This window comes from Melanerpes formicivorus, unplaced genomic scaffold, assembly GCF_026170545.1.
Source record: "Melanerpes formicivorus ecotype bairdi unplaced genomic scaffold, bMelFor1.0.p_v2 SCAF_9, whole genome shotgun sequence".
Classification (NCBI taxonomy): domain Eukaryota; kingdom Metazoa; phylum Chordata; class Aves; order Piciformes; family Picidae; genus Melanerpes; species Melanerpes formicivorus.
Window position 1 is genome coordinate 14,522,172 of NW_027142361.1, and position 16,214 is coordinate 14,538,385.

Genomic DNA, 16,214 nt, shown 5'->3' on the forward strand with positions numbered 1-16,214 from the left:
TAAAGACCTTTTGGGTAATAGGACAGGAAAGGGCTGGGCCAGGACACCAGATGGGAAATTAATCATTCCCACTAACCTTCTCTGGGCTTTTGTTCAGATGGAACACGCAAAGACTCACTGGGGAACAGAAGCCCTGTATTGAAAATTGGTTCAGGAGAGTATAGCACGGAAGTTATACGCCACAGTTGAACAGGTAACCCGGCAATGTGAGGTGTGTCTTAAGGCTAACCCCAAAGTAAGAAGAGGAGTTAGACTGGGACAAATTAGCAAAGGAAATTATCCAGGACAACAATGGCAAATCGATTTTACTGAGCTCCCAAGAAAGGGGGGATACAGGTACCTGTTGGTACTCACTGACACCTTCTCTGGTTGGCCAGAAGCATTTCCCTGTTGCACAAAGCACGGGAGGTTACTAAGGCAGTGTTACAAGAGATAATACCTCGTTTTGGGGTACCTGCTGCTATTTCCTCAGACAGGGGACCTCATTTTGTGGCTAAGGTGGTACAACAAGTGAGCAAAATTTTAGGGATTGATTGGCAACTCCACACCCCCTACAATCCACATTCGGGTGGGCAAGTGGAGAAAATGAACCATTTGATCAAAAACCAGATAGTAAAAATTGGACAGGAAGCAAACCTGCCTTGGCCACAAGCATTACCAATTGCCCTGTTGTGAATTCGAACTAAGCAAAGAATAAAGGAAGGGTTGAGCCCATTTGAAATCCTGTTTGGAAGACCTTATGTAGTAGGAACTATGGACCCTTCTGAACCAGGGCAATTTAGAGAGGCAATGTTGAACAAGTATGTTCAGCAAATTTATAAGAACCTGAGCATTGTTAACAAACAGGTGATTGGAACCAATGTGAGAGGGTTAGACAGACCAGTCCATGATGTGGAACCTGGAGATTATGTCTATGTCAGATCTCTTTCAGAGAACCCTCTGGAGCCCAAGTGGACCAGACCATATCAGGTGTTATTGACATCCTTCACAGCCATCAAACTCAAGGAACAAGCTGCTTGGATTCACCACACCAGAGTCAAGAAGACCTCAGTGAAAGAATGGAAACTCAAATCCCAGGGACCCCTGAAGCTCAAGCTGTATCGATAATTGTGATTTGTTTGTTGGTTGATACTATTGAGGGATGGGAAGGCAATACGTACTTAAATGTTAGTCAAGAATTGGCTTTGCAAACTAATCTCTCTAACTGTTGGATATGCACTGAACTTCCTCGAGGCCAAATGAGGACCCCTTTATTTGGGGTAGCCTCAATGAATTGGACTTGGGGGCCATCAGACTGGGTGACTACATCTGATAGTAACTTCCACAATTGTCAGCATGGGAAAGATAGCTCAGAAAGCCTGGGTCCAAAGTTTGACTTATTAATTGTAGATCCTTCACAAACCCTTTTTGTAGAAAGTAATGAAAGTAGTGAAAATAAGGTAGGATGGTGAAATTTAACAGGGCTGGGCTGCAGCTGGAATTACTCTTCCCCTGGAGAAGTCTGAGGTGCCAATCCATGGGTGCAGGGAAATGGCTGTACCTCTTCTAAAGAAAACAGGCTGGATGTTGTAGGGGCTGGTGTAGCCCTATTAAGTCAAATTAGTTGCTCACTCCCTTATGGATATTGGTGGTTATGTGGGGGTGGGCATGCCAGAAAAAGCTTACCCCCAAAATGGACAGGAGTTTGCACTGCAGGCTACTTAACCCCACAAATCACTGTCCATCATGAGATCCTGCCTAGAGGATATTGGAGAACTCTTTGGAGAAGACACAGAAGGACAGCAAATCCCCTTATTAGATACAATACTGGATATCACAGTTTTGTTCGAGCATTGATCCCTGCATTAGGCGTTGCACAACTTGAAAAAGCAATAGTAAATATATCAGCTACAATGGAAATCATTGCTAATTCAGCAGCTGATGCGGTGCAGAACCTGCAGGTGGAAGTTAAGTCTGCAAGCAGTGTGTCACTGCAAAACAGGCTAGCTTTGGATATTATTACAGCTGAAATGGAAGGGGTGTGTACCATGATAAACACCATTTGTTGCACCTATGTAGATAAATCAGGACAAATTAAAACTGATGTACTCCATGGGGAGTGGGGAGGCCACCGGGAAGCTCCGCTCTGGAGCCGGGAGCGCGATACCCAGCCCTACACTGAGGCGGGAGCGGGAAAGGGCTGGGAACAAGGCGATGGGCGGGGCAGCCGCGCAGGTCACGTGCTCCCCCCGGTGCTCTGTGCCGCCCACGGAGCCTGGCGAACGGGCGGGGGCGCTTCCGGCGCGGTGCAGCCTGGGATAGCAGCCGGAGCTCCATCAGGCCTGAGCGCTCTGCTGCGGTGAACTCTCCTTCTCTGCTGGTGTTTCTCTCCTAGGCGGCAGCCCCCTCCTTCCCACCCGCACCATGGCGATGCAAGCGGCTAAGCGTGCTAACGTGAGTGCTCTCTTTTGCCCTCTCCCCGGCTCGCCTCATCCATCCGGGGGCTGAGGAGGAGTGCACCTCGGCCCGGGGCTGCGTCTCCCTCCTTTAGGCAGGCCTTATGTTTGACAAAAACGTGTCAGGTTTGTAGCTATAGAGGGTTTAAAAAGGGCCAGTGAAGCACATGCGCTCATTCAGTGATTTAGCACGTCCGCTGCTGATTTTAAGTTCTGAAGTGATTGCCCTAGGTCTAACACAATGTATGTTTCTGTGTCAGATCCGGCTGCCTCCGGAAGTCAACCGGATCCTGTATATTAGAAACTTGCCCTATAAAATCACAGCAGAGGAAATGTATGATATTTTTGGGAAATACGGGCCTATTCGACAAATCAGAGTGTAAGTATTTTAATTTTCTTTGAAAAGTAAAGGGGAGTTTGTGATTTAGTATCACTATCCTTATTGCAGTAGGTAGCAACAGGATTTCACAGCTGAAAAAGTTAAATTCACTTCAGCAGTCTTCCTCTGTGCCAGAGGTGGATGTGATGATGTTTCTCTTATGTGTGTGAATTTGTTAGAAAATAGTATTGGTGGTAGGTAGGGTTGAAGAAGCTTGAGTTTGATGTGAACTTAAATGAGTTAGTATCATAGTATCAGTCAGGATTGTAAGGGACCACAAGGATCATCTAGTTCCAATCCCCCTGCCATCAGCAGGGACACCCCACACTAGATCAGGCTGGCCAGAGCCTCGTCCAGCCTGGTCTTAAACACCTTCAGGGACGGGGCCTCAACCACCTCCCTGGACAACCCATTCCAGGGCTTCACCACTCTCATGGTGAAGAACCTCCTCCTCACATCCAGCCTGAATCTCCCCACCTCCAGCTTCATTCCATTCCCCCTAGTCCTATCACTACCTGAGATCCTGAGAAGTCCTTCCCCAGCCTTCCTGTAGGCCCCCTTCAGATACTGGAAGACCACAATTAGGTCACCTCGGAGCCTTCTCTTCTGCAGACTGAACAGCCCCAGCTCCTTCAGTCTGTCCTCATAGGAGAGGTGCTCCAGCCCCCTGATCATCCTTGTGGCCCTTCTCTGGACACGTTCCAGCACCTCCACATCCCTCTTGTAATAGGGGCTCCAGAACTGGACACAGTACTCCAGGTGGGGTCTCACCAGAGCTGAATAGAGGGGGAGAATCACCTCCCTTGACCTGCAGGCCACACTTCTCCTGATGCAGCCCAGGATCTAATTGGCTTTGCGGGCTGCAAGTGCACATTGAGAGCTCATGTTGAGCTTCTTGTCCACCAGCACCCCCAAGTCTCTCTCCTCAGGGCTGCTTTCCAGCAGTAAAAATATGAGAGACTTACTCTCAAGTAAATCTTAAATGCACCTTTTACCTTATAGAAAAAATAAGAAAGGCAAAAGTTGCATACAACAGAATTAATGGGAAAATCAAGATGTTTCTGCTGCTGCAGGAAGGTTGTGCAGAGGGACCTGGATAGGTTGGATCAACGAGCTGAGGCCAGTTTGCATGTGTTCCAACAAGACCAAATGTGGGTCCTGCCTTTAGGTCTCAATAACCACATGCAGTGCTGTAGGCTTGGAGCACAGTGGCTGGAAAGTGGTCTGGTAGAGAAAGTTCTGGGGCTGTTGATGAACAGCCAGCTGAATATTAGCTATCAGTGTGGCCAGGAAGGCCAACAGCTTCCTGCTCTGTATCAACAGTAGTGTGACAAGCAGGACCAGGGATGTGGTTTTTACTCTCTACTGGTGAGGCCATACCTTGAGTACTGTGTTTGCTTCTAGGGCCTTCACTAAAAGAAAGACATTGAGGTGCTGGGGTGGGTCTAGAAAAGAGCAGTAAAGCTGGTGAAGGGTCTGGAGAAGAGCTCTTGTGAGAAATGTCTGTGAGGGAACTGGGGTTGTTTAGCCTGGAGAAAAGGAGGCTCAAGGGGAGACCTTCTCACTATACAGCTCCCTGAAAGGTTATAGCAATGTGAGTGTTGGTCTCTTGTCCTAGGTAATAAGTGATAGATGAGAGGAAAAGGCCTCAGTTTGCAGCAGGGCAAGTTCAGGTTGGATATTGGAAGAAACTTCTTGACTGAAAGGGTTATCAAACACTGGAATAGGCTCCCTAGGGAGGTGGGTTGAATCCCCATTCCTTCAAGTGTTTAAAAGATGAGTGGTTGTGGTGCTGAGGGACATGGTTTGGCACCAGACTTGATAGTTAGGTAATGGTTGAACCTGATGATCTTTAAGGTGATCCTTTAAATTCAAAAACAATTCTGTGGTAAACAGAAGTGTTCATTCCAGATCCATAGTGATTGCAAAGGATTGTTCAGTGCATAGAATCAACTGAGTTTTACACACAGAACCACCTTCAGTAAACCGACACTGCTGACACTGTGTTGGAACATGCAGCTAGTGAGATCCTTCCTGTACAGGGACAAGTTACGAAAGTGACTGGGGAAGTGGGAAAGGGAATAAGAGACTGCCTAAAATTATGGCTTTGCTAAATAGGTGGAGTTCTTCACTAATAAGCATAAAGGAGAATTAATATTTAAGGTTAATGAAAGTGTTTGAACATAAAGTGTGACATAGAGAATTAAAACGTATCACGTCCTTTCCATCAAAGTGATGTGCTGGCCTGCATGTCCAACAGGGACCTATAGGCAGCTTCCCAGTGATTGTTCAGAACTACAGATTCCTGTTGTTCTCCACAGAAATCCCTCTGTAATGACTTTTATCCCATTCTCCTCTTCTTTTTTGTATGAAGCCCAGTGTGCATGTGTGATGTCAGTTGTCCTTGGGAGTTCTCTTAGAAGCCAACATCTTAGATTAGTAAGTTGACTACAAGTATCCTTTAGCTGAGACCCTTTTTGATTTGTAGGCTCTGCAATCTCTCTGGGCTAGTTAGTGTGATGTGCCCAGACATGTCTTCTGTACCTCAGGCAAAGGAAATTGAATCAGTGGTCTGATAGATGATGGCAGTGCTTCTGAAGTGGTCTTGTGGTCCTGCACTGTTTTGACTCTAGAATAGTTTTTTTGATGTGTCAAGAGACATATTCCATTGAGACATCTGATCCAGACATCCATTAACTGACAGCCTGGTCTGGTAATATTAAATAAAACCGGCTAATCTTAGTAATAAAAGCTCAAAGTACTCCCAGAGATATGACAACCCCTGACAGCAACATCTTCTGATAGTTGTTGTGGAGAGGTAAGATCCCTTTGGAGTATGTGCCTGTGTCAGATTTCCTGTTACCTCCAGCTCTGAACTGTAAGGAGAGATAGGTGTGGAAAGCAAAGTAGTATTATAATAGCTAGAAAAAAATAACAGTAATTTGGGGTTTAGTGAAATTACTTTGTTAACCTAATCTTGGCCAAAGAAAATAGAACTATTTCCTGTTCATTTAACATTAAAAATGATCTTGCTCTACAGTGGAAACACTCCTGAAACTAGAGGTACAGCCTACGTGGTTTACGAAGACATCTTTGATGCCAAAAATGCTTGTGACCACCTGTCAGGATTCAACGTGTGCAACAGATACCTTGTTGTTTTGTACTATAATGCAAACAGGGTAGGTGCACTTGGGTTGGTTTGGGGGTTTTTAAGTTACCTAGCACAAACCCAAACTCTGTTTGAACAGACAGTTGCTTGAATATTTTTAAGAAATCCAAACTGGTGAAGGGAATGGATTGGATAAATTGTTAGGATTTCATCTTTATTCAGTGTTCTGTGTGCAGAAAAGGTACCTTTGGGCCAAGAGTGTGAAACACATGTTTCTGGTGAGTGTACTTTGAAAAGAGGAAGCAAGGGCCTTGGAACTGCACAGTTGCAGCAGAATGTGAAATCATAGTATTTAAATGGTTTGGGTTGGAAGGGACCTTAAACGTCACCTGGTTCTAACCCCCTGCCATAGGCAGGGACACCTCTTACTAGACTGGGTTGCTCAAGGCCCCATCCAACCAGGCTCTGAATGCTTCCATGGTTGGAGCATCCACAACTTCTCTAGGCAAGTTGTTCCAGTGCCTCACCACCCCCGTGGTGAAGACTTTCTTCCTAATGTCTAATCTCAATCCAGCTTCTTCAGTTAGAAGCCATTACTTGTTTTATATTACAAGGCCTTGTTTACAGGTAGAATGTCTGTATGTCTCAAATGTTCTGCCTCTTACTGATGGTACTCAGGGTGCTGTGGTGTTCTCAGAAGTTGAGAAATAAGCAGTGCTGTTTGTGTGTGATGTTGATGTAGTTCATAGTGATGTTATTTGTGGTTACAAAGAAAAAGCATATCATAAGATGAGTTGGTTTTTTTTATTTCTCTTCTTCTTACATCTTCTGTTTTCCTCATTACAGGCATTCCAAAAGATGGACACAAAGAAGAAAGAGGAACAGCTTAAGCTTCTCAAGGAAAAATACGGAATTAATACAGACCCACCAAAATAAACTGATCTTTTTTGAAAACTTCTAAGTTCTGCTGTTGAGTTCTTGAACTAAACATAGGAATCTTCAATGAAGTCTTACAACATTTGTTTTAAAGTTTAAATTTTAATCTGTAGATCTTCACATTAGAATTAAATAAATGTAAACCATCAGAAGATCTGCTTTCAAATTAAATCCCAGTAAATGGACACAGTGGTTGTAAGAGTGACCAAATAACTGCTGCATAACCACAGTCCTGCTTCTAGCAGGACCTTTCAAGACAGAAGCAAGCTGGCTGAGTGTTTCATGCTGCCAGTTAATCCAAGAGCTCAGGGGGCTCTGAACTGTCTACCTACACAGAGGTAAATTTCACTTCCCACTCTCTGAAAATGGAGTATTGCGACTAGTCTCCTTGCCACAGGGATTTGTGTGCTTTTTATTAGAGTATGGTTTAATAATCCTTCATTCCTGTGTATTGTACACAGGTTACTGCACATTTCTCCCTTCTGCAATGCTTGAAGGAGCCTAACTCCTGCTTCTAGAAACAGAAGCAAACCCAATTCCATGTTTATAAGTTTCTTTTACAAACTGTAGAAAATGAATAGCCTTTAAAGTGATCCAGCTGCTGAGGTGACTTCAAAGTGTCCCATCACCAGTGACTGAGACAAAACTGGTAAAATGCAGTAAAATAATCTTGTTCTAATAGTACATTGCTGCAGGGCTGACCTAATAAAACAAAGGTCCTCGCTATGTGTCCCAGGTTTGTCCTGAGGTTAGTGTGGGAGTGACAGAAAACACTTTGCACCTTTTAGTGTGAAGTAAGGAAAACCTGACCAAAATGAGACAGATCATGGTGGTAATTTTGGATACCTGTTGTGTCCTATTTTCCACTTGGTGTGTTTGAACTGAAATAGATTTCATCTACCTGAAGGTTTAGATGTAGAATCTGGTAAAGATAAAACACATACAAATGTGCTTTTTAGCACTTGTGCTGTGAATAAGAACTAGTGTGATACAGAGTATGTATAACCAACGTATTTTGGAAGTGGAAAAGAATGACCTCTGCCTCTGTTCTGAACCAGCTGGAAGTCGTGGATATTGGTAGTGTCCTTGCTTGGGAGAATTTACTTGCTTTGATGTTTTGTTTGACTCCCAGACCAGGCAACTTCCAGCCAGTGTAGTAAGGGGGCAGAAGCAAACATACTTTGACAATTTATAATTTAAGCTACATTTTTAGTGCATTATGCTGTCATGAAGGAATGTTCCCATTTTCTTATCCTTAGATTTTCATTGAAACTTGTCACATAAAGAACAATGCTGTTTGTCTGTTTAGTTAAAAAATAAATGTGTACAGTTTTGCCTTTTTTCATCAAGACTTGCTTTATGCTGTGCCACTTCTGCATGTAACCTTTCCTGTTAGAATGGAAGTCATTCATCACCTGAATGTTTCTGATGAAGTTTAGAGTTTGCAGAGCATCTGTCCTTGTATGTACATGACTGCTCACACATGTTCAGCATGAGTGGTGGGGAAGGATGCACAGCTGTGGGTACCAATGTCCAGCTCTCAAACAGAAGAGGTCTCTTGCAGTTGCCATGTGTAGGAGGTGGTGTTTCTCAGCTGGTAGGAGCATGAATGGTGGCAGTGACACTTTCAGTTGGCTGTTTCACCCCAGAGGAGCAGGGAGGAGGCAGGTGACATGGCTCAGGTGTGATTTCACCTTTGGGTGGGGGCTTGAAATCCCATCCTATGCCTGACTGGAATGTGTCCCCTGGGATGAGTCTCACTTCTCATTTAGGATGAGCACGAGCTGTGTTTCGTGCATGCAGTAAAAAGCCTTGTCCCTGTGCTATGGCTGTTCCATACCTGTGTCCCTCCCTTAAAACTAAAGCTGCTTTTTGCAACAAGAAGCCTTGCAGGCCACGGTGTCCCTGAGGATGGGAACAGGTGACAAGAGACATTAGCAGCTGGGGTTGCATCTCTAAACTGCAGAAACGTAAAGCTCTCTTGTTGTGTCACTGCATGTCTCCCACTTGTCCAGCCCTGTACTGCTGTCAGGTGCAGCTGTGATCTGCTGCTGCTCCTCTGGGGTGAGCAAGTTACTCTTGCAGTGCCAGCTTGCTTTTCGGTTCTCACCCATCAGATAATACAAACTGAAGTTTCTCAGGCCAAAAGCAGCTTGCTTTTAAAACATTTGTGAGTAATGAGTGAAGTCCTATTGGAGGGCTTCTGTGTGACTGTCCATAGCTTTCTAAACTCTTCTTTATAAAACTAATACAATGCAAAAGCAGTTTACGACAGGACCAGGGCCTCTGTTACATCAATCTTCTATATGTCTGAAGTCTGACCCTCTCAGGTCATAACAACCACTTGCAATCAAATATCTGTCCTCCTCCAACAGCACTGCTGCACCATATTCCCATAATTCACAAGCCATCAAGGCCAACACTGTCTCCTTCTTATCAGTCCAGCAGTGCTTGGAGCTCGGCTCTCCAAGATTTAACCCTTCATTTCCCCCTTCCGTTATATAACAAGAATCCCCTTAACAAAAAAAATTAAACTCTATAAGCATTACAATAAACAAGGTAAAAAAGGATAGCAAAAAGAATAAAGCAGTAAAAGCATACTTAATTGTTCTAAGAAAACTACAAAGCCAGAGAAAAAGTCCCCAATTAGCAAGTAATTTAAAAGATGAAGGCACTTTATGGTTCCAAGCAATTTCTGAACATCATGAAGTGTTTTCACATGTACATTGATCTGTAAAGACTGTGGAACAATTGTTTGGGTCCAAATCCTCCACCCTAAATATTTCCAAGGTGGTACATTCTGAATTTTCTCAGATGCTACACAAAAACTCACTTGAGTCACAGTGGATACAGTAAGGGCTACGGCTTTCTCCATGAGCTCGGGGCTTTGTGCTGCCACTAGAATGTCATCCATGTAATGATATATCAGAACGTCAAGAAATGCCTCTCAAACAGGACTAAGAATTTTTGCTACATACCACTGACAAATTGTAAGACTATTTTTCATTCCTTGTGGAAGCACAACCCAATGATATCTCTGCAAAGGTTGCTGCAAGTTGATGTTTGGAACTGAAAAAGCAAAATTAGGAGCATCATTTGGATGTAAAGGAATGCTAAAGAAGCAATCTTTCAGGTCAATAACAGTTAAATACCAGTATCATGGTATCATTGTGGGTGAGGGTAGCCCTGGTTGAAGGCTCTCCATATCTTCCTGTCGTAGTTTGGGCTGGCTGCCCTCTGCTACAGGGGGGTGTTTCCTGTGTCCAGAAGTCCAGCCCAGTGGGTGGACACAGGAAATTAGGTTATTTCCTACCATGATCCCTTGCACCACTATAAGTTTTGCGGCGGGGTCTGGCACTTCCTCTTTTCTTCCTCCTCCATCAGTCGGTAACATGGGGGAGAGATCTCCTGGCTTTGGGCCTGGCTAGGTCCAAGGCCACGGGGGGATGGGCAGTCTCAGATCTGGCCAGCTGAGACTAGCCTAGCAATGGGAGGGGGAAGAAGGAGCCCTGGGGGTCTCGGGTGTACCCTCAGGTAGGGATGGGTTTCTCTGGGTCTGTTTTTGGGTCTCTCTCTCTCGTCACTGTATTTTTAGTTTTTTTTTTTTTCCTGCACGCACTCACTGTTCTATTTAAACTTTCCATCACCTTTGCAATCCGTTTGTCTGAGTCGTTACTTCTGCGCGTGGTGGGGAGGGGGTCTGCCCCAACCCATTACACTTCCATAACATCATTAATCTTTCTGAGATCATGGAGTAAGCGCCACTTGCATGTTTGTTTTTTGATGACAAAAATAGGAGAGTTCCATGGACTCGTGGAGGGTACAACATGCTCTTTCCCCAATTGCTCTGTGACTAGTTCTTGGAGTACGCAAAGCTTTTCCAATGGTAGGGGCCATTGATCCACCCAGACAGGGGAATTTGTTTTCCATGTTAACTGAAGGGTGTCGCGCACCACAATGGCCCCCTCTAAAAATGGGTGTTCATGGTCACCCCCCTGTGAGAGACTAAAAGTTGGTTCTCCTGGTGTGACTCAACAAAGATAAAATCACTTGCTGCTTGCCCAGACAATAGCTGATATGTGTTGGGCAGAGCCACTGGAAGGAAGGTGCAAAGATCATGTAGGAATCCTGTCTACCAATCCTGGATGCAAATCACCTTGCGATTGCATCATGATAACACTGGACTGCAGCTGGCCTACAACAATGGACCCAAGGACCCAGCCATCAAGCCTTCAGGACAAGATAATCTCCACCCATCAAGTACCCTGGAAAGGGTAGACAATGGGTTCACCACCTGTTTCCTGATGTGTAATGAGTATGGGGGCATGTAGATGAGGATGGAGGAGGCGGAGGCCCCCCCTTCCATCCAGACTCTTGCCCAAACACACAGAAATGCACAGAAAGATTTCTGGGGGAACGATACCTGGACATTTACCTAAGGATGAGATTTCCTTGCCCCTGGAATTCCTGAGGGACAATACTTGGATAAATACCTAAGGACTAAAAACTGTATATAAGACTTGAGCAACTACTAGCTTGTGAGAAGACGAGCGCAGGAGAAAAACGGAGATGTAGGAAAACACAGGAGAAGGACCATGCCACTGAGAAGGAAAAGCCCGGGACAATGCTGCTCTGGAGAAAAGAGGCCGTGGAGCCTGGAAGCCCTACAGACCCAGGCTGCCCAGAGGACCACATCTCTTCTCCAGCCAAAGCCTCAGCACCGTTTCTCTACAGACCCAACATCTCCTGCAGCACCTTTCCTCCACAGACTCAAACTGTCTTGGGGGGGATGAGGGGTGTGGTAATATAATTCCTCTCTTCTCTCTCTCCCTCTCTATTTTCTCCCTCTCCCCTTCTTATGTCCACTTTACTTATGTAATAAATAGTCTAGCTGTTGATATTTTAGCCTTGTTTGTGCCTCTAATTTCACAACACGGGAATATTCAAAAGAACTGAGTCTCTTTCCCTCTCCGGACCGAGACACCCCCATTGTGAAAGCACATCACGACCCCATAGCACCATAGGCACAGATAAAACAAAAGGTTTCACAGAAGCTGTATGTTCCTCTGGTCCCTGAATCTGAATGAAATTCAGGCTCTGATGACTTTCTCCAGCTCCCCCTATGCCTGCCAGCGCCTGAGATGCACTAGCTACAGGCCAGCGGGAGGGCCATTTAGCTTTAGAAATCACTGTGACGTCTGCTCCAGTATCAATAATACCACTAAGCACTATTTTCTGCTGACCATACATCAGGACACATTGGCAAATAGGACGTTTTTGAGAGATAGTCTGTACCCACGGAATCTGTAGATCCCCAGTAGACCCGAATCCTCCTTTATTTCTTAAAGGTCCCTTTGCAAGGGGACATTCCGATCCCAAGGGAAGCAATAATAGCTGTGCAATACGACTTCCCTTCGGTACCGTGCAGGGAGGAAATGGAGTCCATGCCATGATCTGAATTTTATCTGTGCTGTCAGAATCAACAACCCCAGGAAGCACAAAGAGCCCTGATATTGTTGTTGATGATCTACCTAATATTAATGCCTGAGTTTTAACTGGAAGAGGACCTGACACACCTGTTGGCAATAAATGTACCATGGTATCAAGTAAAGTTACTGTGTCAGAGGTTGCCAAGTCCAGTCCTGCGCTGCCTGCTGTTGCTGGGCAGAGGTCAGAGACGCGCGTGCTGCCGGCATCTGGCTGGCCAGTGACAGCTGGATGATTTGTGTCTGCGTGCGGTGCCGTTCTGCGCTCTGCATCCAGTTTCCCTGCACAACGGGCTGCCCTTGAGAATTATACTTAGATCGACACTGGTTAGCATAATGCCTCCCCTTCTGGCACTTAGGGCAAATCCCGGGTGCCTTAGGTTTGGCTCCAGTATTAGCTACCAAACAATTCTTTCTGAGATGACCCATTTTCCCACAGCCATAACAAACTCTTGTATTCATTGGACCATTCATAGCTGCAAAAGCTGCAGCCATAGTTTTATACTTATGTTCCATCGTACCTATCTTATTACATGCCTCAATCATTTCTAGCAAGGTGGAGTTTTGATTAGGCAAAGATTTTAACAGCTTCTTACAATCTGCATTTGCATTTTCCACAGCTAATTTCAACAGTAATATTTCCCTTGCCTCCCCATTATCAATTTGGCGTTCTAAGGCCAGTTTAAGCCTATCTATGAAGTGCATATAAGGTTCCCGTGGTTCCTGAATGATATTCGTAAAAACTTTTTGTGGCTTTTGAGAGTCCGGGACATTAAGAAAAGCCTTTCGTGCCTCCTCTCGCGATGCTTCCAGGGCTTCCCAGGGGCAGTTGTGGGCTTGCACTGCCAGGTTGGTGTGTTGACCTGTGCCCATGAGGTGATCCAACGTGAGTGCCGCTAAAGCCTGATTGTTATATCCCGCATATGTAAGTAAGAGCGCTTGGAGCCCTTTTCTCCACTGGAACTCCCATAAAGTATACTGAGACAGAGTTAGCAACAGTTGTGCTAGAGATTTTAAGTCATATGGTGTCATTACGTGATTGTCGAGTATAGATGTTGAAAGATTAGCGAAATAAGGAGAAGAGAGCCCATGCTCAGCGGCAGTACGACGGAGTTCTTTAATCACTGGGAAGGACAAAGCCTCCCATTGAGGGTTACCCCCTCTTCCCGCATACAGTACAGGAGCCACGATTCTTGTGGCAACCTCAGTGTCTCCATCCCACAAAGCTTGACGCTTAATAGAAGCCCACACATCGTGAGGATCCCGGAGATAAAGGTCTGGTTCCCGTTCAGGATAGACAGGACCCGGATCTAGGAGGTCATCTTCAGGGGGGTATTCTGCTGCATATGTACCCAAAGTCTCAGTCCGCAGCTTCGGCTTTGGTGGCAGCTTAGAGGGTAACAGAGGAGGAGTCTGAGCTCTCTCAATACTCTGTTCCGAGTTCCCTTCTTGCACTTTAAGCATCTCGAATATAATCCACCACCATGGGAGCATATGCTGGGTCTCAACATTCCCTGTAGTAGCAGCATCCCATAACTTCACCCCCACTTGATCCCAGATTTCACTTGTAAACATGCTAGATACTGTAACTGTCGGGATGTTCTCCTGCACCCACTCCAGCATCTCCTTAAGATCATGGCCACAGATAACCTTGCCATGCTTTTTAAGGAGTTTTTGCAATAATTCATAGGCGTCTCTTTCTGAGGAACTCTCCTGGTTCCCCATGTTTCCCACGGCTCACCTCTCGTCCAACGGGAGGGATTGCTCTGGCCGGCCGTCTTTTCCTGCTTCCTTTCAGCAGCTCATTCAAAGTTCCGAGGGAATATGCGGCAGGATGCAGCTTAGCGTTTCATCGCCCCTATCAAATCGGGGATCACCATTTGCTGCGATTAAGAGACGGGACACAGCCTGATGCAGGCCAGGTGTCCACTTTATTATACAAAATACTTCTTTATAAAACTAATGCAATGCAAAAGCAGTTTACGACAGGACCAGGGCCTCTGTTACATCAATCTTCTATATGCCTGAAGTCTGACCGTCTCAGGTCATAACAACCACTCGTAATCAAATATCTGCCCTCCTCCAACAGCACTGCTGCACTGAGTTCCCACAGTTCACAAACCATCAAGGCCAACACTGTCTCCTTCTTATCAGTCCAGCAGTGCTTGGAGCTCGGCTCTCCAAGATTTAACCCTTCACTAAACAGGTTACAAACCACCACAGCTCAGATATATATACATACACACATGTGCATGTGCTGAACACTAGGATAACTGAAGTAATTTACAGCAGTTGCTGGCCATTTGGAAAGCCTCTTGCTACACCAGGAACAGGAGGTGGTTGTTACCATGCTGGATTTGTGCTTCAAATAAATAAATAAATAAATAAACACCAATAATAAAATGCCAAAGCACTCATAACAGTGCTGCACACTGCCAGCCTTGTTTAGAATCCTGTGCAAGGACCACACTGCTTCTGTCAGTAGTGGAGGGCACAATGCTTCCACTGCAGTGTCTGTTTTGAGGAAGAGTCAGTGCTGTTTGAAAAAACATACTGTCGTAGGGTTGGAAGGGTAAGGCCAAGAAGCCTCCTCCCTCCCCCCTGTAAAGTAAAGGGAAAGAAAATTGAAGGGAAAGGGAAAAAAAACTCACAGCTGAATTAGCAAAGCAGTGGAGCTGTATATTTACAAAGCAATGTAGGATATGCAGGGAAATATATACAAATTTACAATATTTACAATATATACAAAGATATACAACAGAGTAGCACAGAAATGAGAGTTCCCCCCTCAGCAGAGGGGGTTCCCCACCTCTGCTCTCCCCCTCTCTCCCCCTTTTCCTCAGAGCGGGTTAGAAAGAGAGAGAAAGAGAAAAAAGGTTAGAAGCAGTTGTGTTAATTGGAAAGCAGTTAATACAGGCCTTATCAGTTTCAAGGCCAAAGCCTTGGCTGAAAGCCCAGGAGCTGCAAGCTGCTGCCTGAAGGAGAAGCGGAAGAAAGACTGAAGATAAAGTGCTGGAATGCCCAGGATACCCTCCTGCACTCCCAGATCAGAAGGTGCTTCCTCCCACTCTACCAATGAAATTAGTTTAGATCCTTCTTTTCGTTTATCAACTTCCGTCCACCGTATTCCCTTTCTTAAGGGGACAACGTCAAACGGTCACACATACATAAAAAGCAATTCTTTAGGGTAATAAGATTAATAAAAATTCCTTCAATGAATCCTCAACAGCAGCTTTTGATTTCTCTGAGAGCTCAGCTGCTGCCTTTCATTAAATATTCCATTTCATACTTTCTCTTCCAGTGCCTGTTCAGGGCTTTCAATGTCTCTGTACATGTAAAATGAAATAATTTGTACCTGCAAGACTGAGGGAATGGAAATTGAATGCCCAGAGGATTGTTTTGATGAAGTCTGCTCAAGATTTTGTTTGAAATGTAGTATCAAAGGACAGGGAAATCAGTTATATGAATGGTAGAGAGGGCAGCAACTAAGGCTGCCCTAAGTTACCATCCTTGTACTCTGCATCTGTGCTGGATTTTATGTGTGCTCACTTTCCATTTAATTTTTCAGGAAGTAGGGCATGAAATTAAGCCTGGAAGGTCATATTTGCCCATGGATGCTGTTTAGAAATCAGTAACAAGAGTGTATCAGATTACACAGGCAATGACAGTCAATTTTTTTCACACTATTACATAGTGTCAATAATTACATGTACTGTGTTGAGCAATGATACAATTAAATAAATTAACATATTTGCAGTCAAAGAAAGAGCTGAAGATCACATTTCCTTGAAAGCTTAATTTCCCTAAGTATCACAAAGTACAATTAGTTTTCATTTCATTTTTTTTTTTCAATATGAATTGGCATGGAA

The 16,214-nt window shown here is 44.8% G+C and overlaps 1 protein-coding gene and 1 pseudogene across 1 annotated transcript; both read left to right on the forward strand.

Moving 5' to 3' along the window:
* The first annotated feature begins 1,058 nt into the window (after positions 1–1,058).
* LOC137443334 (uncharacterized) lies at positions 1,059–2,342 on the forward strand (annotated as a pseudogene).
* On the forward strand, positions 2,277–8,204 carry SF3B6 (splicing factor 3b subunit 6). Its single transcript, XM_068143125.1, has 4 exons — positions 2,277–2,433; positions 2,696–2,814; positions 5,855–5,993; positions 6,770–8,204. The coding sequence occupies exons 1-4, from the start codon at positions 2,404–2,406 to the stop codon at positions 6,857–6,859; spliced, it is 378 nt and encodes a 125-aa protein (XP_067999226.1). The 5' UTR covers positions 2,277–2,403; the 3' UTR covers positions 6,860–8,204.
* Positions 8,205–16,214: the final 8,010 nt, after the last annotated feature.